We start from the raw sequence: 23,664 nt of genomic DNA on the forward strand, positions 1-23,664 counted from the left end.
GCATGAGCTCAGGGCCAAAAAGGGACTTTGAAGCTCAATTGTCCTAGAGCCATAAGTGTCAACAGAGAAGTGTGCTTATTGTCCTGTCCTTCAGGAGGACACCACTTGACATTCCATTGCACGTGGGAGGCAGTTCTGGCTGCACTTCAGTGTTCATCCAGCTATGTTGACTGCAGCACTGCAGGGTGCAAGAGAAAGTGCTGATTGTTGTAAATTAGCTTCAGAGCTTCCAGTCTGGTTTTGGCACTGGTGAGAAGTCTGATATTCAATTCATGTAAAATGTGTCCACCTCCATTCCTTTTCTTCACCAGGTAATGGACAGAGCCCTGTTACATTTGGATAACTCCTACAACATTCCCAATGTCAGCAGCGTGGGCATTGTTTGCAAGACCAACTTGCCTTCCAACACAGCCTTCCGTGGCTTTGGAGGGCCCCAGGGAATGATGATTGCTGAGTGCTGGATGAGTGACGTTGCTCGGAAGTGCGGCCTGCCACCTGAGGAGGTACAGACCTGCTGACACCTTCCAGGGTGCTGCTGCCTTTGAACAAGCTCTGAGAACTGTATCAGCCACATGGAATTTTTAAGCATAAGAACTTTTTTTTTTTTTTTTTTTTTTTTTGCTGAGCTCCTAGCAGGATCTCAAACTTGCGTGGCAGATGCATTCTAGCATGGATTATCTTCTGTTTAATTAAATTCCTTGGTAGCCTCAATTTTGTTACATCTGCTTTAAGGATAGCTATTAAAAGAAGAAAGTCTAAAGGTACCTTAATCTTACTGACAATATGCTTTAAGTCCCAGTCTCTGAAATTTTCCAGCCTTAATGTCTTAGTTCCAGCCTTAATGTCTTTCCAGCCATAAATGCTTGTTAATTGCTTTGCTCCTTGGCTCTTTGTAGAAAGAGCCAAGGAGTAAAATCAGGAACCAACACACTTTAGATCTCATCCCTCCTTGTCTGAAGCATTAAACTTGGCCTGTCCTTTCTGTGTCTCTTTGGGAAGGTACGGAAGCTCAATCTCTACCATGAAGGAGACACAACTCATTTTAACCAAAAGCTGGAGGGATTTACTCTGCGAAGATGCTGGGATGAATGTTTGTCCAGCTCCAGCTATCACGCCAGGAAGAAACTGATTGAAGAATTCAACAAGTGGGTGCTCTGGAGTTGTCTTGTCACTGGGTGCACCTGTTGTCTAAAAACTTCTGAAGTTCTTGTAGCAACTCGAGTGATGTGAAATCACACTTTATATTTGCAGACTGCCTTCTAAATATTTCTGGTTTTGAAATCCCTTCATGCTCACTGTCAGAGGAAAAATCTATCAGTGAGCTGGTAGCATAAATAAGGCCAGAATCAGACCTATCACAATGTTATTTTGTAAGTGAAATGTAGCAAAGAAGAGGGAGCCTGCTAAGTCCAGCTAGAATTTTCACATGACTGTCAAGGCAATCTGTTCATGCTTTCCTCTGCCTTACAGACATTTTAGTTGGCTTGTATGTTACAACTGACCAGTTAATTGTATGGATAACTGCTTCTATAATGCTTGTGAAAAGCATCTTCAGTTGGAATTTCTTCTTGTTGGAAGACATAAAGAAAGTCTTTCTTTAATATAAATTAGTGATTAACTCTGTCCATATCACAGTAGGTATTTAATTTCTATTTGATGCACAGTCAGAGGGAAGCACAGTGTTGATTTATGATAAAAGGCTCATGGGTATACAAACAATGTTCTTTCCTTGCAGGCAGAACCGCTGGAAAAAGAGAGGGATGAGCATCATTCCTACCAAATTTGGCATCAGTTTCACTGTCCCATTTCTGAACCAGGTCTGTAAATGTCATTTGCCCTTTCACTAGAGAAGCTGGATTTATGCTGCCTCCCCCAGGTTCTCCTCCATTTGTACCAAACTGGAACTTCTTGAAGAAGTAGTGAATTAGTTAAGAAAGAGCACACATTTTTCAAGCCAAAATGAGCACCACAACAGCTACCAGTGTGTACTGTCCAAAAGATACCACAATATAGCTACATTTCCATGGTATTGTGTTGGGTTGATTGCCCTGCCTTTCTCAATAGTAGAAGCACTGCTCCTGTGTTCGAGCTGATTTGATGGACTGTCAGTGGTGTTGGAAAGTTGAGGTAAAGGTGCGTCTGTGTTTCACAAGGGCAGGATTTGATTATTTCAGCTGCTTTCTGAGCTGAAAATACTGACTGGGGTTTGTTATGTCATTGGAACTTCTAGTGAGTTGGTGAGACTAAACTAAACTCACCTCAAGTGTAAACAAGTGGCTTTAGTTGCATCAAAGAACAACCTTAGTCTAGTTATGAATGAATTCTCTCTGTAGCCTGCTAAGTACTCCACTAGTTAATTTATAATGATTAATGTTCCCTGTTGTAGGCTGGAGCTCTGGTCCATGTGTACACAGATGGCTCTGTGTTACTTACACATGGGGGGACTGAGATGGGTCAAGGACTTCACACCAAAATGATCCAGGTAATAATGAGTTTGGGCTTAACTGAGTGAGACATCATTTCAGGACAATTACACTCTCCCTACAGTATTGCCTCAGACACCTTAACACTTCCTCTGCATGCATGCAGAGAGTAACAAATCAGGACTAATTCCTCTTCATTGTTCGAGCAGCAGTGCTAGATTTCCAGAGTATTATCACAACTGAGTATTAGAATTAGATTCTTCATCATCTTACATCTCATTATGTAAATAGTGCAGGTTATGCTTGCAGTTTAACTCCTATGGCAATTTCAGTTCACCCCATAAAAGTACAGTTTAGATCCATTTTATACAAAAATTAGTTGTGTTGAAAACATATAAATCTGCATATGCAAGTGCCTTTGTAGTTAAAAAGGCTTAAAGGAGCAACATTCCTTTGGCAGGAAAATGAAAGGAAAATCTCATAGGGGTTTTGATCTTCTGATTCTTTTAACTGTTGAGAGAAGAATTTAATAGTGAAGGGAATGTCTTTCATTGTGGCAAAAATGTTTAGGTTCACACACATTCAGTCTGTGAAATGCAGATGTAACAACTATCTGGCTAGTTCTCAGTCCCTGGAACATCTCAGTCTGCAGGAAAAATGCAGTTTATGGTGGAAGAGGGTAGAGGTTGCAATGTGGGTCATGGAAGTGCAAGCAATGACTGACAATGCTCATGGATAAGAAGCGCTGTTTACCTTGTTTACCAATTGTTTACCTTTGCTCCACAGGTTGCTAGCAGGGCCCTGGGAGTCCCCACCTCCAAAATTTACATCAGTGAGACCAGCACAAACACTGTCCCAAACACCTCCCCGACAGCCGCTTCAGTCAGCGCAGACATCAATGGAATGGCCGTCCATGTATGGAAGCTGAGTTATTTAGAGGAGAGGATTACAAGGGAGGGCTCCAGGGCATGAAAAGTTGTCCTGTATTTATACATTGCTTAAGGAAAACAACCATCAAAAGGCAGTTCCAGTCTAAGGATGCCTCATAACTTTACCTGGTATAGCTACCAGTGGCATTAGATTGTGAATGATTATATTTTTTCAAGTTATTTAAAACTCTCCTTCAGTCCTTTGGTAGTTGTAAAAATGCTTAAAATGAGCAGAACAAAGCATTTAAATAACTAGCTTCTAAGAGATTAATTCAGCCTTATCTGTAACAAATATATTTTGTTGCATGTGTTAATAGCAAATGGTTTGAGAGCTGTGCTCCACAAGCTCTAAGTGTTGATCAGCTCAGGGCAAAGGTTCTGCTGTAGCAATGGCATGGTTGTGGCTGTCTGCCATGGTGGAGTTACCAATGCATATATTTGCTGAGTATGATTTTTTCATTTTAAAAGAAAAATTAAGTAATGGCCATTCTCAGTTTAAAAGAGAAGGGGAAGTGAAACCTGCAAAGTAAAATCATCAGGCGGGTTTTATTCTCCACACAGCTTGTATGAGTAGGTTGAATTTTGGGAAGTTTTTTCTTTCAGTGTTAAAGGATCATCTCGTTAAGCTATGCTGAGCTGTCCTGTACAGACAAAGTTAGTATATAAATGACTGGACTTCTTATATTTTGTGTCATGGTCCAGAAAGTTCTGTGCTGAATTTGGGATTCCTTTTCACTATCAGCACAGCCAATCTCCTTTTAAATCCTTTTCAGGCAGCATTTCTTTCTATGTAGCAAGACATTCAAGCTTGTGGACTTCCTTCCTTTTTATGATTTGCCAAAGTCCTAAAGGCAATATTGGTTTAAATAGTTAGTTCTTTGAAACTCATATAGGACTCTTAATACCATAAGCTGGCTATTCAAATCTTAAAATATTTCTTCTTACTCTCTTCCAGAACGCATGTCAGACTATCTTAAAAAGACTTGAGCCAATCAAACAGGCTAATCCCAAAGGATCCTGGGAAGACTGGGTAAGCTGTTTGTATCTGTCATGAGACAAGTCGACATTGTCAGAGATTGTTTTAGTTGGCAAACCACGTGTGCAGGTGTGTCCTCCAGGCCTTCTGCACCTTCCTAGCATAGATCTGAGCAAAGACAGTGAAACACAAACATGGCACTGATTTCCAAGTAATTAAAGCTTGCAAGAGGTCGTCCCCAAGACATCAATTATTACTAATCCTGAGATTTCTCCAAATTTTGGGGCCTGCCTACAAGAAACTTCATCAGACAAAAGGTTACATGTATCTTTGTAGTCAGGCTACAGTCTTGTACAGAAGGAAACCTGATTGTTAATGAATGGATTCTGTAGCATGGACAGCTCTTGTTGAGCTGCCATTCAGCCCCTGTAGTGCTCCTTGTCTGCAATATCTCTGTCCCCTCAATGAGAAGAGATGGATGGGCTGTAAGGCTCTCTTCAGATCCAAGCTCTGCTCTTCATCCGAGGAGTTTTGACTTTGTGATTTGGAAGTCAGGATAGAATTTCCCTCACTGAAGTGAAGATGACCTGTCAATTTAACCTTTGTCTCTGAGGCTAAAAGTCAAACTGTAGCTGAGAGACAGAAAACAAAAGTCGATCTCATCCCCTGCCAATGGTTCAAGTTCTGCCCTTGGTAGCTGCTGACAGGGCAATTTGGGGAAGCAGCTGCAATCATGGTGTTTGGCAGTGCTGGAGTTGAGTAGAGTGACACCTGTCTGTCATTGGACATTTTCTGCTTGAGGCCTCCTGGGAATGTTTTTGTGCAGTTATTCTGAAGGGTCTGGTTATACATTTTACTGTTTTCAAATCTTGTTCATGTTGCCAGATTAAAACCGCCTACGAGAGCTGTGTCAGCCTGTCAGCCACGGGATTTTATAGGTGAGTGAAAATTCACACTGCAGAGGCACTGACTTGGTTGCATGAATTGCATCCAGGGAAATTCTGGGAGGATTTACAGCCCCCAGCCCCCTGCCACTGCTCTAAATTAAAGCTGCCTTCCCTTTCCTACCTCCAAGTGGTAAACTGAGGTTAACAGTCTCCTGGCTGGGGAGAATCAATTCCTGATGGAGCACAGCTCTCAGGATAAGTAAATCTGGAGTAGATCTGACTCCATTCCAGCTGACCTTGGTCTGAGGAAGCATAAATGAAATCAGAGCTTTGCCTGGGGCTCTGCTCTGTGTCAGCCTTGTGGCCTAGTTTAGCACTAGAACCACCATGGGGGATAAAAGGGGACAAGGATTGTCCTTGAGGAAAATCCTCTCTCTTGTGGCATGAGCAGACACCAGTGTTTCCAGCATTGTTCTCTCACTTCAGACTCTTGCTGGACCCTGTGTAGCTCTGAAATGAAGCACTTCTCTTAGTCAGCTTTACTGCTGGAGGAAAGCAGAGATCCATCATCTTTAAGGCAGAGGAGTTGACATTAATAAATAAACACAGTGTTGAGAAGAACCTATTTAGGACTAAAATACACTCTGTGTTAATTTCTTTTGCATCTCTAAAATGTATGTTTTTCTCTTAATCAAGTGACTATCAGAATTTTAATAAACCAGTTTTCAGATAAAGTATAAGTTGTCAGACACAAAATTTGCCATGAACTGAGCTTAAGAACAGTTCTAAGCTTAACAGAGCTTCTGCTTCAGCTTGACTATGTTCTGAAGTTTATTTGCCTTAAATAAATGTTCATCTGCACTCAAAAAGCAAAGGATTTTTCTATTGAATTGGTAGATAATAGTCATTGCAAACCCTGAGATTTATGGGCAAGTAATGATGGCTTAAACAGTTTGATAGTTTCAATCAAGTTTTGGAATACAGAGCAGATTTAGCAGACTTCTATTTATAGTTGTTACATTTTTAATTTCTGCATGGGCTTGACAGAAGGAATGAAACAAAAGTGAGTAAGGATTTTGATAAGTAGAAATGTAGTTGTATGTGGGTTTTTTTCATGGAGTGAAATGTGGTTTTGTTTCTCTTTGTATCAAGAATTCCAAATGTTGGCTATAACTTTGAAAAGAATGAAGGGACACCATTCTCCTACTTCAGTTACGGAGTTGCCTGCTCTGAGGTTGAGATAGATTGCCTGACAGGTGACCACAAGGTGAGGGGTCAGCAATGAAACAGCTCTCCTTGTTTTGGTGACGGGAACATTCACAGGGAGTTAGAATAAATACTGGGTGTCAGCCCTTTCTTTCCTGGCTCTGTCATTGGTCTGGTGTGACCTTCAGCAAATTTCTTAACTCCTCTGTTCCACAGTGCAGCAATCCGTAAAGTGTAATAAAACAATGATTACCTACCCTGCGGGGATTTGGGACTTAATGAATGATTGCAAAAGTTATTGGATTTGCTTGAGTAAGAGATAGCAGCACTGTGTTGGCACAAAAGTACAGAAACATCCTGGAATTGAGTTAATAATTAAAAAATAATACTGAAGACTTCTGGAAAGAAAGAAAAGAAAAAGAAGGAAAAAAAATTAATCAGGATCTGACCTAGTTGGTTATGCTCAGCTACAGACCACTGATAGCAGCATCTTGGAATTAATATTAACTGGGTCCATTGGATCTCTGGGGGAAACTGCAGTGAGTTCCTTTGAATTACTGTTGGGATGAACTCAAATTAAAAGTCACTAAGAGAAGTTCAGCTGAGATAAGATTATATGGGTTGGTGTTTGGACACTCCTCCTCACACAAGACTATGGTGGACCAGTTCCAGAGATGGTGCTGATTTACCCTTTTGTCCTGTTTTTCAGAACATTCGCACAGACATTGTTATGGATGTTGGAACCAGTCTGAACCCAGCCATAGATATAGGACAGGTAAATGAAAAAATATATTGCTATTTCCATCATGTCAAAGTCATCACACTGCTCTCAGACTTTTCTGTTTATTATCCCTCTCCAGGCTGTGCCTTTGCAAACATGACCTTTTTAACTTGGCACGGAATTACATAGGGAAATATTCTGTTAGGGTTTGGGGGATTTTTGTCTTGGATAATAAGACTACAGGATATTGTCCAGTCACCACCCCACTGATGTTTTTCAGGCTAAATCCCACACCTGATACTTATACTCCTGCCTGTCAATATTTGGTTTATTTAATTTAGTGAAAATTCTCCTGTGACTAAAGAGTTAAGGTGGAAGATTCTGTCCTCCAGCTGCTGCTGTGTAGAATTCTCAGTAGGAAGTTGGACCAGTCACTTATCTTGCAAAGCCCTTGGGCAGGCACAAGATTACTTCAAAATTTTATGCAGTAATAAGCACAATATCTCTTAGCAGATAAAGGTAATAAACACAGGGTTGTTTGCCAGGCCAGCAGATGAATTGTTGAATGTGTGCTTATCTAGCCATCTTACCTTGCTGGCTAAATCTAGGTGTTGATATGGTGTAACTCCAGTGAAACTGCTCCAGGATTTGGGATGACAGACCAGCATGAGTTACAAAGCTCTGCTATAGCTAAAATGAAATTTCCTGGAAAGCGACATTTTTTTCTGAAAGAGATTTTTTTTTTTTTTTTTGGAAGTGTCCAAGAGGAGAAAGAGATTTTATCTTTGCAGCCTGTTGCTTTAGGTTTGGGAATTGAGAGATGGGCTAAATGGAGCCTGTCAAAGGGCTCTTCAATTCCTGTGTCCTTCCATGAATTGCTGTGGAGGAACTGGGGGCACAGGAGAGAAAGGATGTGGCATGAGTGCAGAAATACAAGTACACAGAGATGGGTTAATTAATGTTTGTGCCAAGTCTTTAGACTGCTCTGGCTGTTATATATCTCAGGGAGCACAGGGAACACAGCTACTTTGTGCAGAGTTGTTCAAGAACACCCCCCTCTCATAATCTTTTTTCTCCTAAAATTTGCAATAGAAAAAAAAATGAAAATAAATTTTGTAGTACTTAAATGGATATGGGAGTGTTTTTGCAGGTGTCCATGCTGCCGACCTGATAATTCACAGCACTTAGGAAAGCATTTATACTGAAATAGAAAGCATAAAATAGTTTGTCTTTAGACATTCCATCTTTAGTCCTTTTAGTCTGCTTGTCCTTTGATATATCAGCAAGTTCAACTCATTTAGTGTTCACCTGCCTGGGAAGAAATCAATACTTTATCATTGATTTTGTTTTTTTTTCTGTTGCTTCATCAGAAAATTCCTGTCCAGACTTTACAGAAAATGTTTGTGTGTATTTGTAAATTGCTTCACCTGCCAGGGAAATGCAGCCACATTTATGTGGGAACACAGGGATTGTGCAAAGATTGTGCCCAGCAGAAGAGACAAGGGTTTAGAGATAAAAGCAGGGTCTGTCTCAGGTGGGGAGGGTTGAAAACCCTGGTGGATGTCATCACTGTTTGTCCTTGTGCAGGGAAGAAGAACAACAAAGAGAATGTAACCTTGTTTGGATGTGTTTGTAGATAGAAGGAGCCTTTGTCCAGGGCATTGGGCTCTTCACCATGGAGGAGCTGCGCTACTCTCCTGAAGGGAACTTGTACACTCGAGGGCCTGGCATGTACAAAATCCCAGCATTTGGAGACATCCCAACAGAATTCAACGTGTCCCTTCTCCGTGACTGCCCCAACAGCAAGGCAGTTTACTCATCCAAGGTATGCCTGTGAGGTCTGTGGGCCTCTTACTGCCCCATAATGCTCTGAAGCTGAGTGGGATAGAGTCATGATCCTGTGTGTCTAAACAGTTCATCTCATTATGCCGTGGTTACTCTGAGGTCAGGATGTTTGTCTGTTTCTTATCAGAAATGTGTGTACTATCCTTTCTAGTTAGGAAGAACTGAAACAACCTGAAGTAGCCTGCACATTGCTGCCCTGATTGTCCATTAGACGGAACTGAAGTGGCTTTGCTGTGTGAGGAAGCTTGTGTTTTCTTCCTTTTTCTTCCTTAAATGGACTGAGGGTTGATTTAGCTCAGTCTTTCCTCCCTGATCACACCTAGCACACTGGAGGCTGTTGTAGCATCATCTTTCCTCACTGAGCACAACTGGTAGACTGAGGTTCCCATCTGGAAGGCAAAGGCTCACTCCTGCTTGTGCTCTGCCTAGGCTGTGGGAGAGCCTCCTCTGTTCCTGTCTGCCTCAGTGTTTTATGCCATTAAAGATGCCATCTACTCGGCGAGGAAGGACTCGGGCCTGACGGAGGCATTCAGCCTGGACAGCCCTGCCACCCCAGAGAGGATCCGCAATGCCTGTGTGGACATCTTCACCAAACTGGTAACAGCCCCTGGCCTCAGTCTGCTCCCTGCACAGCCTGCCCCTCGGGGAGTGTGCCTGGAGGGGCCCTAGGGCAGGGTGGGAAGGCTGTGTCCCTGCTCCAGTAGATGGATTTTGTTTCGTAGATGTTATCTTTCATTTAATGTGCCATCAGCTGAGAGCCAAATCCACAGCCCAGCACTGCTAGGGCTCCCACTGCAGGAAGGGCTGCTGTACAGTATCTCTGAAGTTCAGTCCATTCCATTATCCAAGTGCTGTGTGTTGAATGAAGGCACTGACTGCTTGTCCTGATGATCCTGACTATCTCAGAGAATCATCACATATGGAGAGGGGCCTGGTGTGATTTAGTGGTGTCCCTCAGCAAGGGAGGGGGAGAAAAGTGTTCCTTCAAACACTCCCTTCTTCTGAATGTTATGGCCACACGAGTCTCCTTAGAGCTGTGGACTTGATCTGAAGGAGTGCAGGAGTTATCCCTGCCACTGGCTTCTCATGGGCTGCTCTGTCACAGTGTTGTCACAGTGCTCTGTAGCAGTCAACCATCAGGCCTCTAATAGAAGTGCCATGAGACAGACATCTCCATGTTTGGAAAAACTGGGATAGCAGCTCCTAAAAGTCCCCTACCTGAAAAGCAGCATGGTGGGATGTGCTGATCCCTGGACAGGACCCACACTTGTTGCTAATTAATTTTTTTTTTCCTCTTTATAGTGCCCTTCTGCTGAGCCAGGGACCTTTAAGCCATGGTGTGTGCGTGTGTAGGAGGAAGGTTTGAGGAGCAAACTCTGCTGAAACTGAACTTACACCAGAGGAACCACAAGGCAGTAGGACTATAATGGAGAAAAAAAACCAAAACCAAACCTGTGTCCATGTGGCTCACCCACTGATTCACAGAGCTTTCACCTTTAATTGTCCAATCATTGTTTTCTCTATGAGAGGGAATTGCTGCCAGATTATAGCTGTGATGTAAATTCAAATGAAGAGTAAGTTGAAGGTGATGTTATCCAGGTGTAATTGAAAAATCTTACAGGTTTCGTATAAAATTGCTGCAAGAGTGCTTCTTACCAGCCAATGTGAGATAGCAGGGTGGTTGTTTCTTCTTTTTCCTGCTATGGGGAAAAGATTTATCACCTTGTGATGCTGTGCCAAGAAGGACTTAAATGGGTTGAGCCCAGATTGACAGTCCTCTAGCTGAGGTGGGGGAAGATGTAAGAGGTGCTGAGGGCTGGACCCTGTTATGTTGTCTTTGCACATAAAGCCAGCTGTATCCTAGAGGGAGATGAGCAGGACTTTTGATGTTGGCTAATGAAGATGGTCTTACCTGTGTAACAAAAGTGTTTCAGAGGAAAAGGGTAAAATGTGACCAGTAACTGATTTACCCCAAGATTAACGACTGTTGCTTTGTCTGCACCTGGGCTTTGATGATATTTTAGTTCAAGTGCTACCTTGTCTTCTCTGATTAAAAATAAAAACTAAATATATCAAGAGTACTTCCAGCAAGATGCTGATTTGTTTTACACAGACTTTTCCCATCCCACACTTCCACATCTCTCCCCATCCTTTACACAGGAAAGGACATCAGAGACCTTGGAGTAACAGAGAAATTTGCTCATCGATGTTCTCAAGGCAATTTATACCAGCCTAAGGAAGGGGCATGAGGAGGTTGGGCACAGCTGGGGATTAGCTGGCTCTGGTGCCCTCTAGGGTCAATCTCTTGCTGTCGTGGCCTTGTCTTCTTTTCAAGAGAATTCTTAGTTTTGCTGAATGTAAGAGAATGGGTACATTTTGCTACAGGCACTACTTGTCTAAAAAAATGTGCTGACTATGTGATGATCTGGTGTCATCAGGATTGAATATATTTTTCATGTTGGTTTTAGTGCTGGGCATCCCTCCTGACAGGTTTTGTCACTGTCAGATTCAACACTGGAGCACCCTGTTATCTCTAGATGGTGTCAGTCACATATTGTGCCTGCTTATCATTTGCAAACTTTTATCTGTTTTTCTGGCTTACTGCTTTATGAAAATGTCCTTTTTCTCTTTTTGCACTCCCAGAACCATCGAAAACATATGGTGCAAGAGGATGTATCTCCTTATATAAAATCTTGCTCATACACAAAGTTCTTAAAATTGGCCTTCATCTTAGGACTGGACAATGTATGCTCAGTGTGAAATGTTTTTTTAAGCACTCCAGGGTATATTGCTTGGAAGGGTGTAGATTTATTTCTCAATTTGAAATATTATGGATCTACCATCTAGAGGAAGGTAATTCATATATGTGAATTGCAGGAAGTGTTTTGTACCTGTTTGGCTTGCTACGTAATGGTTTTATTAACTGAAATATGATATTGGTGTTTCTTAAACTCTGAGGTACTGGGCAAGAATATATTTTTTTCTCCTGAAAGTTGGTATATGTAAAAAAATCTCTTAGAGAAGACAACCTGATAATTCAGGTGGAAGAACAGCTATTGGAGCCTGTGTGTCCACATTCTTGGGTGTCCAGGGAGGGATGCAAAAAAAAAAAAGTCTGTAAGGTAGATGGTAAAAAAAAAAAAAAAAAAAAAAAAAAAAAAAAAAGTTTGTAAAATTGGTATCAGCTGTTTCTGTGAATTCCACCTCGTGGGATTGCTGGATGTAGTCATTCAGACCAGGATGAGAAGAAATACAAAGGTAATGTGTGTTAAAGCAGAGCATGGGGAGACAGGCAGAGTAGGATATCAAAGAGCTCCCAGTGTCATCCCAGGGGAAAGTTGCCAGGGTTCAGGATAGACCTGCTGCCTGTGATGGTCCTGGGAGATGTTGGGATGTCACCAGCAAGATTAATAAGTGCTCTTTCTCCCCCGGTTTTGGAATTTTCATCATCTCAGGATAGGTTTGTGAGTGTCTCACGCAGTCACAGTGACTGCCTGGTCAGGTGAATTTTTTTTAAATTAAATTTATCAAGTCTCTGTTGTGCTATTTGCTTTGTGAGTGAATTGGAAATGCATTTGCCAAGTTCTGTGTACATGCAGTGGTCAGAGCAGGCTGTTCAGAGCAGACCTGTGGAGCCAGTTTTGCTGCAGCATCAGTGAGCCACTCTTTCCCAGGCAGCAGCCCTGGCCCTCATGCCCAGCCCAGCTTGGGGCCCTCTTGACACCCGTGCCCAGCTGATGGAGAGAGGAAACACCTCCCTTTTGGGGTGCACTGGAACTGAATGTAAAATATATCAAACACCTGGGGATGGGCAATGGTATAAAATCAGGGTTGCAAAGTAATGACAGCAACTGATTGTGAGGGTGTAGTGAAAAGGGAAGCTTGGAGGCTAATAGGACTTTACAGAAAGATCATTGTACCCCCTTCCTGTGCTGTGGGACTCTAAGGAACATGAAGCTGAGGTTTTCGTTATCACCTCTCAATGTCTGAACATTTCATACATTGCTTTCCTGCAGAACTAAGTGCCAGGCACCTTAGGAAAGGACAGGGACCCACTGGGGAGGGCTGGCAGGAGGAGAAGATCCCTGACAATGGGGTGTGCTCTGCACTACAAAGCTGTGGGGGAGCAGCTCTCCTGCCCTGAGTGCCCAGCACTGTCCCCTGCCAGGTACTGTGTCCCATCTCCTCACACCACATCTCACTGTGTGGGGTCTCAGCTCACTGTCACTGGAGGGAAAGCTACTCATGAAGAGAAAAATGTTCCTTTTCTAGTACTTTCCAGGGAAGCAGAGCATGGATACGAGACTAATGTAATGGCATATAATTGGAAATTTGCTGCTTTTCTTCTTCCAGAAGTCTGTCCTCAGAAGAGGAACGATGCCATCTTGCTAGACTGTAAAGAACTGCGCACAATAATGGCCCTTAAATAGTAATTACTGCAGCTGGAGGGTTTGTGGGAGTGTGAAAGGAGCCCAGCTGATCTGATGTTTTAATGCTATTAATTGATTGGCCGACTGTGAGAGAGAGAGGCCAAGATTTTGGTAATTGTTTTAGGTCAGTTGTAGCCAACAGTTTTAATTAACATTCTTTAATGAGCGCTGTCAAATTGGTATCATGAATGTTTGTGGAATTCTCTGTGAATGTCACAACATTGCAAAATAAAGCTGCTAAATACTCTTGTAACAAGTATGCTATGGTCAGAATGTGTCAGGATTTGAAATCTAGACAGCTTCAGCTCATCCTTGGTGTGTGTTTGACAACGATGGACCCTTCCCAGGGGCCGTGAGTCAGATCAGCTCAGTGACCAAAGCTGGGAGCGGGTGGGTGATTGCTCTGTGCTGCCCAGCTGGATGAAGCTGTGAGCCAGCTGGAGAGACTGGGCCTCTGTCTGGCCACGCTGGCAGCCAAGTCCAAGGGAAAGCAGAGTCAGGCCTTGTGTTTCTCTGCCAGCAGGAGCGTGTAGTAGCCACATCCTGTTTTCCATAGCAGTACAGTGATGCATTCTGATGCTTCTAGCCACCTCCACAGGGCCCACCAATTGCTGACAGAAGGTGGGAGGCAGTCTGTGTGGTGGTGTGGCTGTACCTGGTCTGCACTGACACTTCCTTGTGTCAGGGCTAGTGCACCAAGCTGAATGCTAGCCTTGGCTCCTCGGAGTCAGTCCTGGAAGGAGGGGAGCCAAACTCAAAACCTGTGAATGGAGCAAGCATTGGGTCCTATCCCGAGGGCCCAGTGGAGCCCACACCCATAGGAGATGAGATTATAAAACAGGAACAGTTCACACGGAACAGAAAAGACCAAATGACAGACCAGGCTTGACCCTCCCTGAGCATGAAAAGGTTGGGAACATTGCCAGTAGTTTCCCAGCAGGGTGTGCCACCCTGTGTCATATCTCAGTCTCCAGGTGATGTGCTCCTTTGGGAGTATTTCTTGTATCTGTGTGGGAAGATTTGTCACGAAGAAGCCATTGTCAAACCTCTTGGTCCAACATGGAGCCCAGAAAAGGAAATGTCAGTGCAGGCACAGCATGTGGGATGCTGCTGTGGTTTGCAGCAGGTCTAACCCACCCTACCCCAAACTGCTGGGTTTATCCCATCACAGTTCAGTTCATGCAGTTTTCCAAGTCCCAGTTCCACAAGTTTCCCTAGTGCCTGCTCTTGTTGTGTTTAAACAAGATTCAACTGCATTGATCCCCCCTCCCTGGCAGTGGTCTGTCTCAGCTTTGACAAATCTTTTGGATTGTGACATGGAAAACCTCACTGCAAGCAGCTGGGAAGCAAAGGCCTGGCAGTATCTTGAAGCACTTGCCTTTGGATTAATGCTCCCTGAAACAGATCCTCCATGTGGGCTATTTCTCCCAGGTCTCCGTGGGGCTGGGGCTGTCTGACAGGAAACTGCTAGAAAACGGGAAAGCAGCAAGGTCCCAGCGGTAGAAATGAGACAGCTGCTTCCTCTGTTGGGCAGACAGCTCGCTGAACATCTGCTCTGACAGCCACCTGTAGGTCCACTGCACCTGGCTGTCGGTGAGCTCGGGGAGGAGGCTGCCCACAGGCAGCCCTGCCCGGCGCAGCAGGTGCCCCAGCTCCTGCCTGAGGAAGCCAAACTTCACCACGTAGTCGTACTGGACGAGGCAGGGCCGGCACAGGCTGACCAGGGGTTTCCAAGCCGCACTGCCGTTGTGCATTCCGCTCTCCAGGACTTCCTGGACAAAGCTGCTGAAGGACGGGCTGATGCCCATGCCCTGCAGGAAGGTGGCAATGAGCCTGTGGAAAGGGTCCCTGACAAAGAGCACTTTGGTGTAAGACCCCAGCATGGCCCTTCTCTCTGTCTGGTTGAACCTGCTCAGCTGTGTGTCCCCAGCGCGCAGCCGGCGGTAGGGGAGCAGTGCTGGTAGTGTCACGTTTTCCTCCTCCAGCTTCTCCAAAACCTGCTGCCATTCCTCCACCCCTGTCGATGGCACTTGGCAGTACAGGAGGTCCAGCTTGGTGTTCACCCTCAGACTCGGGACCAGGGAGGCTTTCTCATCCCAGCTGTTTGGCAGTGGGGTGGATTTGCCTGCTTGGTGGCAGAAAGCTCTCAGTCTCCTCTTCCTGAGCTGCTGGACGTGAAGGAAGGTGTCCAGTGTCAAAGTGAAGCCCCCCTCTGCCTCGAGGGCCAGGTCACCTGGGAAACAGCATTTGGAGATGGGGGTGAGGAAAGAACACAGTGCCCCAAGTCAGACCTCAAGCACACAGTGCTGTTGCAGGCTCTTCTCCAGTTATTCCAGTGTGGAAAGGATTCAGCGTGGACAAAGATGGGCAGTAGGAGAGGGGAGACCAGTCCTGTCTGGCAAAGAGCTTAACTTTGCTGGGAAATGGGTTTTTGTCCCCATGAACATGAGAGGTTTTTGACACCTAGACCCCTCTTTCCCCAAATCACCATGCCTGAGGACTGATCTCAACCACAGATGTATTCCACAGGCCCAGTTCTCCACTAAATCATAATTTTTGCTTTTAACTCCTTGCTTGCAACTGAACATCACAGAAGTGAGTTTACCAAAGAATCAAAAATATTTTGAGAGACCAGACAGTAGTAAATTGGTTTGTAGCTACAAATACATGATGTCCTGCAAACCCTTTTGCATCTATTAATAGGTTAACATCAGCTATCAAGTATATGTGAAAGTAAGGAATTATTCTTAATGGCTCAGGGTGATTTAGGGACCCAAATGACATCATTTCTTGCATCACTCCCATATGTAAACTTTTTCTCTTGTAGATAAAAAGGCAAAAGCAAATAAAAAGTAAAAAGCAAAGAGAAGTGAGATGACAACACAGCAAATATAAAAGGCAAAAGTGAATATAAAGACTCCATAAGAGTGAGTTTAATTTCTCAAATTTTGGTTTTGCTTTTTTCTTTTTGTCTTCTTATTTTTGATGTGAAAAGGCCAGAGAGGTTTAAATGTGGAAGATTAATGCCTGCCTTGTTAGTTTATTTTCTTTAGCAGCAGCACATCTGCCTTGTTTGCTCAGTACAGGCATCTGGCAGCCCTGGGGAGACAGTTTGATGGTTTGTTCTGGGTCCTTGGGAAGTTAAATATTTGGGGAGGCTCTTGTACAGAGCAGCACAGTTAAAAGCAGAGAAGCACAGTCAAAATTAGGCAAAGGAACACGGGGAGAAATACAGTGGTGCCTGAAGCTATCCCGAGCTGCTCTTTGACTCACCCAGCCCCAGAATGACAATGCCTGCAAAATCGAGTGATAACTTTGCCTTGGAATAATGGGAACTGGAGGGAAAGGATGCATTTTTTAGGCAAGAAATGCAATAACCACTAATGTCCCTGCTCCCTCCTGCCTTCCCAACAGCATTTCACGACAAAAACAACCCAAGTTTTCCTAACAAACGTTTTGGGAGTCGCCTCCAGCAGCCTGACCCCTGTTTTCCCCACCACACCTGAGATCAATGACCCCACCAAGGACATAAAGCTGCAGGGGCTTTCTCCACAAACATTGTGCCAGGGGCGTTTTCTGTCCTGTTTTTTGCCCACCTAGCCCCTCTGTAGGAAGCCCCAGGTCCTTCCCCCATGGCACAGAGGGGCTGCTGGACATGCAGGTGGTGGCCAGCCTTACCTGGGTGGCTGCGGGCGGGGGTCTGGAGCAGCAGCCTCCAGCTGAGCAGGGCGGTGATGGCCAGGGCGGCCGAGAGGGCGAGGCGGGGGAGGAATCGCATTTCTGGGGTGCGCCGGGCGCCGACTGCCGGAGAGCGGCTCGGGGACCGAGGGAAGGTGCTGGGGAACCTCCTGTGTTTGTTTAAACACACCCAGCCAGAGCTGGGTTAAAGTACTGTTTGGGCAGCAGCTGGGCTGGGGCAGGGAAACAGCCTGAGGCGCAGCAGGTGCCTCCTGCCTGCCTTTACAGGGTGAGATTCTGAGGCAGACTCTGCCTTTTCACCCACGGTCTGTGCCGGGCCAGGGGACGGTGCTGTGAGGAGCAGGCTCTGCAGGACTCTGCACAGAAGTGGGGCTGCAGAGCCACCCGGGCAAAGATGTCCCTGGCCCCTGATATCCTCTATTTTCTCTGCTTTTGGCACTGAGTGAGGCACTGCTCGGGAAAGGTGCTGCGGGCAGGGATGGCACTGGCCTGGGCAAACAAGTGTTGGGCCACGGCTCCTGCCTCTGTGGTGCTGCGGGTCTTTTAAGCCAGAGGCTGTGGCAGGGGAGGTGACAGGGCACAGCCTCTGGTCATGTGGCAGCTCCACGGGCTGGAAGTGCTGAACTGCTGTTTGTCTCCTTTTGCTGTTTAAAATCTGTGGCCAAGCAGTGCAGAGGCCTCATTAGAAAATAAAATAAATAAATAAATAATAAAATAAGGTGATCTCCCGTGCAGGCAGGCAGAGGTGCTGCTCCTTCCCTTCTCCAAGGATGGAGAGGGGAGCTCTGCGGGCGGTGCAGGCTCCCAGTACAGCCGCGGTTCCCCAGCAGAGGGCGCTCTGTGCACGGCCAGCCCTGCCCGGCGCTGCTGCGGGCGAGGGAGAGAGGCGGCTCCGCCTGCCCTGCCCCGCCCTGCCCCGGCCTGCCCAGCCCTGCCCCCTGCCCTGCCCCGCCCTGCCCCGCCCTGCCCCCTGCCCTGCCCCCTGCCCTGCCCCCTGCCCAGCCCCGCCCTGCCCCGCCCTGCCCTGCCCCGCCCTGTGCCCCGCCCTGCCCCGCCCTGCCCCGCCCTGCCCCGCCCTGTGCCCCGCCCAGCCCCGCCCTACCCTGCCCAGCCCTGCCCCGCCCTGTGCCCAGCCCAGCCCCTGCTGCAAGTGTCCCTGCAACCTGCCCCCCAAATCTGGGAGATTCCCAGTACAGCCAGAGCTGGGGATATTCAGGGGTGGGTGTGAATGACCATAATTTGTTTATACGTTTCAGCAGGGACTATCCCGACCAGAACCCCAGATGGCCGGACTGCAGCTGCAGTGAGTAGGGAGAAATGCAGCTGATTTTTATTTTACAGTCATAAAGTGAAAGCAAAGAGACATTCTTTGTCTGAGGGCAGAAAGAAATAGTGGAAAACCCCCTTTGCTTTGCATTGCAAGGAAACTGAACTTCCCAAGTTACATCAGGGTTTCATCTCTCCTTCATCTAACTTGCATCTGCTACTTAAATGGTGATTTTTAAATTATTTTTTTCTTGCCCCCTGGGATTTGATTTTTTTTTTTTTTTTTTTTTTTTTTTGGGCGGGGGGCGGCTTGAAAACTTTTCTCAAGTGTCTGTAGACACCGAGTGAAACTCACTGCTGGGTTTCCTCTGTTTGCCTTTCATCCACCAGTTAGCAACAGCCAGCAAGGCTGAGACTGCAGTTCTTGGACTGAAAGGCTTCCTGCTATACACTTGTAGGGAGCCTGCAGCATTTTTTGGGCACAGAGGCTGAGTCAAGTGTGGAAATGCATTCACATCCTACTATTTAATGCAATTACACAGGGGAATTAGTTGGGGAATTCATATGAAGCTTCCCATAAATTAGGAAAACCCTCACTGCCACGAATGTGAGAAAAATTCTCTTTTTCTTTACACAAAACCTGGAATTAGGTTTTCCAGATTTTTTCCCACCAATGTCCTGAACAACTTTGCCTTGGGCTCCCTTTTTCTCCTCACAGGACGCAAACCCTTTGGAGATATTCTTATAGGTTAATAAACATCCTCCTCTTCAGCCCTCCCACATTCCTCCCACTTCCAAATTTTGCAAAGTATTGTCTTGTGTGACCGTGACCCGCGGGCACTGATGTGATGGTTCCCCCCCTTGTTCCTCCTCATGCCTGCCCTTGTGGGAATGTGAACTTTGCAAAGTGATGGCAAACGCTGCCTCGTTTGGCAAGGGATGTTTTTACACCGTGAGGAAAGGAAGAGCAGAGAGGAAACCTTCTTATCCCTCTTCTTGTTTGGAAACTTGTAGATGACATCTGTGTTTTGCAAGCAAATTTGGGCCCATCTCTGAGCAGAAATCTGGGAGCTGTTGGAGGAGGAACAAAGTTCCCTGCTCCCAGAGCATCACGTAATGTGGAAAGTCTCTGGTCTTTGGGAAAGATGGTCCTGAGAGCAAGGCTGCCAGGCTGCTGGCTGGGGATACATTGCACTGAGTCGGCCAGGATTCCTCGAAATTAACCCAAAAAGTCGAGGGTGGGAGTGGATATTTGTGAATAAACTGGTGGTTCTGCAAGTGACCTCTTTTCCATCATATCTCTGGGTTCCCAGAGCTCCTCTCTGCCTGTGGAGAACCTTGGCTGCCCAGCTTTCTTTGAGGGTGGAGCACACACCCCATCACACACCCACAGGGCTCTCTTATTCTCAGGGATGAGGTTTAGCACTTCAGTGCATGAGCTGTAGCCTATGTATAAGCATCAGCTCCTTCAGTCTTTTCCAAATTTGGCCAACTCAGCTGCTTTCTGGTGGGAATTGGGATTTTCTTCACTCTAGCTCCTGCCAGATGTGGGTGAGCCAATCTGCCCAGCATCCATCTCCATCTCCTCCAGTGCTTGCATTCAGCACTGCCACTGTTTGCAGTGGATTTGGAAAGTGGACATTTGTCCTTGTGCATTGGACAGGGAGCACCAGGCTGGCTTTGGGCAGGCAGGGAGAAGCCAAAGGCCACAGGGACTGCCCCATGCAGCAGCATCCTGGGACTGAGCAGCACTGGACCAGAAATAGTTATGCAATGTGGAAAGGAAGGGAAAGCAAGTTCCCATTGCACCCAAGGAGTGGAGCAGGTAGGACAATGTTTGGAGTGGTTGTACAGCTCTGGCGCTTCCTGTTTTCCCGTGGGCAGGAGCTGTGATTGTCACTTCTTATTCAGCTCCTCATCCTGGGAGGAAGACAGCATTGGGCTGTCCAGGGGCAGCAGGATGTTTATGTGGCAGGCTGAGTCAAGGTGCTGCTTTTAATACACCCCAGAGCAGAGTCATTGGGGGAAATGTACATTTTAGATTTTTTTTTTTTTTTTTTTTTTTTTTTTAAGGCTCATGAACATCCAAAGTGCTTTGCAATTGCCATCGAGCTGTGTGGCTGAATGCCAGCACTGAGTGTCATTGTTTTCTAAGGCTATTACACAAGGATTTTACAGGGTGCCATGAACTACTGGTAATTTAGGGAGGATTCGTCTAATTAGTGATGCTGCATTGAGAGGCTTTGCTTAATTACTCCATAAGCTGTTAAACTTCACATTGTCTCAGCCAGGCCCACATCAACCAGAGCACCTAACAGTGGTGGAGAGAGGATGAGGCAGCCATGCAGCCTCTGCCATGTGCCCACCTGCCATGAAGGGAGAACCAAGGGATTCAACAAGATTTGACATTTTAAAAAATATGGGGATTGCACCCATTATCTCTCTGCAGCAGCAGATGGGAATCCCATGGGAAAAAATACCCTGTGTCTGGATCTGTGTATGCAGGGGGAAGGATGCTCATGGGCCATCACTTGCCATGGGACCAGCAGCCATCACCTACATCGCAGCATCTCCTCATGGAGCTTTGTGATGCCACCTGAACAGCACAGGATCTTTTACTATTGAGCGTTTCTCCTACCAGATCTGTCTTGCTTTGTGTTCCAAGCTCCTCCTGGCTTTCCTCTCTCTTTAGTGCTTGCATGGGAGAAACCCAAAGTGCTCCCAGACAAACCAGGCAGTGCCTGTGCATGTGTGGTAATTTGGAAAATCTAGTCCTTCAGCTTTTATTTCTCTTTTTTTTTTTAAATGTGAATTTTATTTCATGCAGACAGCTCTGCTCTTTGGACTGTTCTTCCCTTTGGGACCTGAGTAAGAGAGAGATCCTGAAGGAGCCCTCAGGAGCCACTTATCCACTGCACCAACATGGGGACAAAGCCTCTGCTCAGCCCCCAACTTCACAGAGGTGGGAGAGTTTTTACTTGGGCAGCCACAGTGGCACTGCTGGGGGCAGCACAGAGGAGATCAGGGTCTGAAACATCTCAAAATCTCCTGAAAAAGAGCTGGTGGTAGTGAAAAACAAGATGGTGGGAGAAAACCTGTGTTGTGAAACATCAGTCACTGGAAACAAACTTTGATCTCCTGCTGTGGTCCCTGATGGGAAGGGGAGGTGTGGGCTGAGAGGAGATGGGCAGAGGAAGAGGGGGTCTCCTGAGATTTGGGGTTATGCCTCCCATGGGTCCTCTTTTCCTCAGTCACAACTCTCTCACTGTGAAATGGCTCCCCAGGCTTCACACCCCATGTCTGCCAGTTTTTTGGGGGGAGAGAAGAACTTTTGCTTTGTTTACAGCAGCATTCTTCCCTTTTTGTGTCATTTTTTGAGCTGCTGTCTGGTCAGGTGAGGAAAGCTCTCACCTGTGTCTGTTGCTGAACATGAGGGAATGGATTCTCAGGCAGCTTCTGACCCAGGGACTTCCTTTTGCTGATGCTCTTGAAAGCTGAACTTGTCTGAGGGTGCATCCAGACATCTGCCCACCGTTCCTGGCCTCTCCCAAGGGAGTGATACCCCACGACACTGCAGGCTATCACATTTTCCTGGTTGCTGGTTGTTTCCATTATTCACACAGCAGCTCTTTAAAAATTCAGAGATCTCTTGACTGTTTTTTCAGTGACTTGAGGAGGAGGAGGTGGTGGCATGGCTGGCTGGGGCCACCTCCACACCTGGTTTAGTAGGATGCTATTTCTGATGAGTGATGTTTTCGGGAACTCTGGAGCCTATGGCCCTGACTCCAGACCAGAAGTGGCAAGGGGGAAAAGGGTTTAAGGTCTGTTTGTTTTACTTTTTTGTCCAGACAATAAGCCGGCAAATACTCCCAGGTTGTTTATATTTGGATAAGGCTGCTCGTGTCCTGTGAAAGGAAAATGACACATCTACTACTTCTCCTGGGGAGAAATGGTGTGGGACAAATGGACTCCTGATGTGGCTGCCAGAAGCCTCTTGATGCCACTTCTGGGATGTGTGGGGTGGCATTGGCACTGTGGTCCAGATGGGGAGGGCATGGCAGGGGTACAAATGCCTGGTTTTTCTCTGTTGGTGACATTAGTTTGGGGCCAGATGCACAGGAAGGGGAGAGCTTGGTCCCCAGTGCCAGCCCCATGTTGCTGCCTCGTTCTCTCCCACTGGGATGTGGGGCTGTGGACATTGGGAAGTAGCCTCATCAGACTTCCCATCCAACAAGTTGTTTTTGGAGTCTGTGGGATGTGAAGCACAAACTGAAATTCTGTTTTCCTGTGTTTTTCCCAGAAGCTCAGCCCCTCCTGGCGTGGCACTGCATGGGGAAAAGACATGAGGCATCGAGGTTTGGCTGCAGGGCTTTGGGCTGGCTCTGCTCAGCTCCACCATCCCTAACCAGGGCATCAGGTACCTGACCCCCCCCCAGGGACACCCAGCTGGTCATGCCTGTGTCCCCCTCTGTTCTGGCTCTCTCACACCTTCCTGCAATGAATGGGATTTAGCAGCTGCAAACAGGACTGACAGCAACTCCCAGACAGAGCCAGTGAGGATCAGTGTCCAGCCCCATCCTGGGACTGGCAGAGCCCCCTGCCTCAACATGAGCCATGTCTGAGCACAAGTGAGCACAGGATTCATTTGGGGTACACCACAGACAGTGTCCCTCCTTGTCCTGAGGCCGGGTCTTATGGAATTGGAACCTCCTGCCATTGTCCAGCTGCACAGAGCTGAGGGATGCTCTGCGCTCATCTCCTCTCTTCCAACCCTCTCCTGCAAACCAAACGAATACCTGAGGTGTTTTCACAGGAGCTGAGCAGCCCATCATGGCAAGTCACAACATGAAGATTCCAAAAACTACCCCAAAGCACTTTTCTTCTTTTTTTAATTTATTTGTTAAATCACTCACTTGCAGAAAGCACCACCTGCTTGTCCCATAGGGAGAGGTCAGGCAACGGGAAGAACAAGTGAACTTGAGGCACTATGGCCCTGCAACAGGTCAGGGAAGAGGAATTTTCTTGGCTCACAGAGCCTTGGCAGCTCCGAGGTGGCTCTGCTGGCTTCACCCTGGGGCAGGTGCTGTGAGAAAGTGCCAGGAAGTCACAGCTCCACTGCAATCTGTAACTCCAGCTGGGTCTAACACCCCCTTTCTTGATGACAAAATTGGTCAGATTTTTTAAAAAATTTATTTCCTCAGGGTTATTTTTACCTAAAAGTGAAGAAAAGAGAAACTTCTCTTCCTATTGTTTTTTTTCCCCCAGAGATTTTGGAAGAAGTA

The 23,664-nt window shown here is 46.3% G+C and overlaps 1 protein-coding gene across 1 annotated transcript in view; it reads left to right on the top strand.

Moving 5' to 3' along the window:
* Nucleotides 1-10,438, top strand: part of XDH (xanthine dehydrogenase) — a 46,686-nt gene extending 36,248 nt beyond the window's left edge. Inside the window, exons 26-37 of the mRNA XM_083856714.1 lie at nt 312-503; nt 1,000-1,145; nt 1,736-1,817; nt 2,387-2,482; nt 3,210-3,338; nt 4,308-4,382; nt 5,214-5,266; nt 6,368-6,482; nt 7,131-7,196; nt 8,779-8,967; nt 9,417-9,584; nt 10,290-10,438. Of these exons, the coding sequence (XP_083712840.1) occupies nt 312-503; nt 1,000-1,145; nt 1,736-1,817; nt 2,387-2,482; nt 3,210-3,338; nt 4,308-4,382; nt 5,214-5,266; nt 6,368-6,482; nt 7,131-7,196; nt 8,779-8,967; nt 9,417-9,584; nt 10,290-10,340 (1,362 nt within the window). The 3' untranslated portion in view covers nt 10,341-10,438. The remainder of the gene's footprint in view (nt 1-311; nt 504-999; nt 1,146-1,735; nt 1,818-2,386; nt 2,483-3,209; nt 3,339-4,307; nt 4,383-5,213; nt 5,267-6,367; nt 6,483-7,130; nt 7,197-8,778; nt 8,968-9,416; nt 9,585-10,289) is intronic.
* Nucleotides 10,439-23,664: the final 13,226 nt, after the last annotated feature.

Source organism: Zosterops lateralis (assembly GCF_965231275.1).
Source record: "Zosterops lateralis genome assembly, chromosome: 3".
NCBI lineage: Eukaryota > Metazoa > Chordata > Aves > Passeriformes > Zosteropidae > Zosterops > Zosterops lateralis.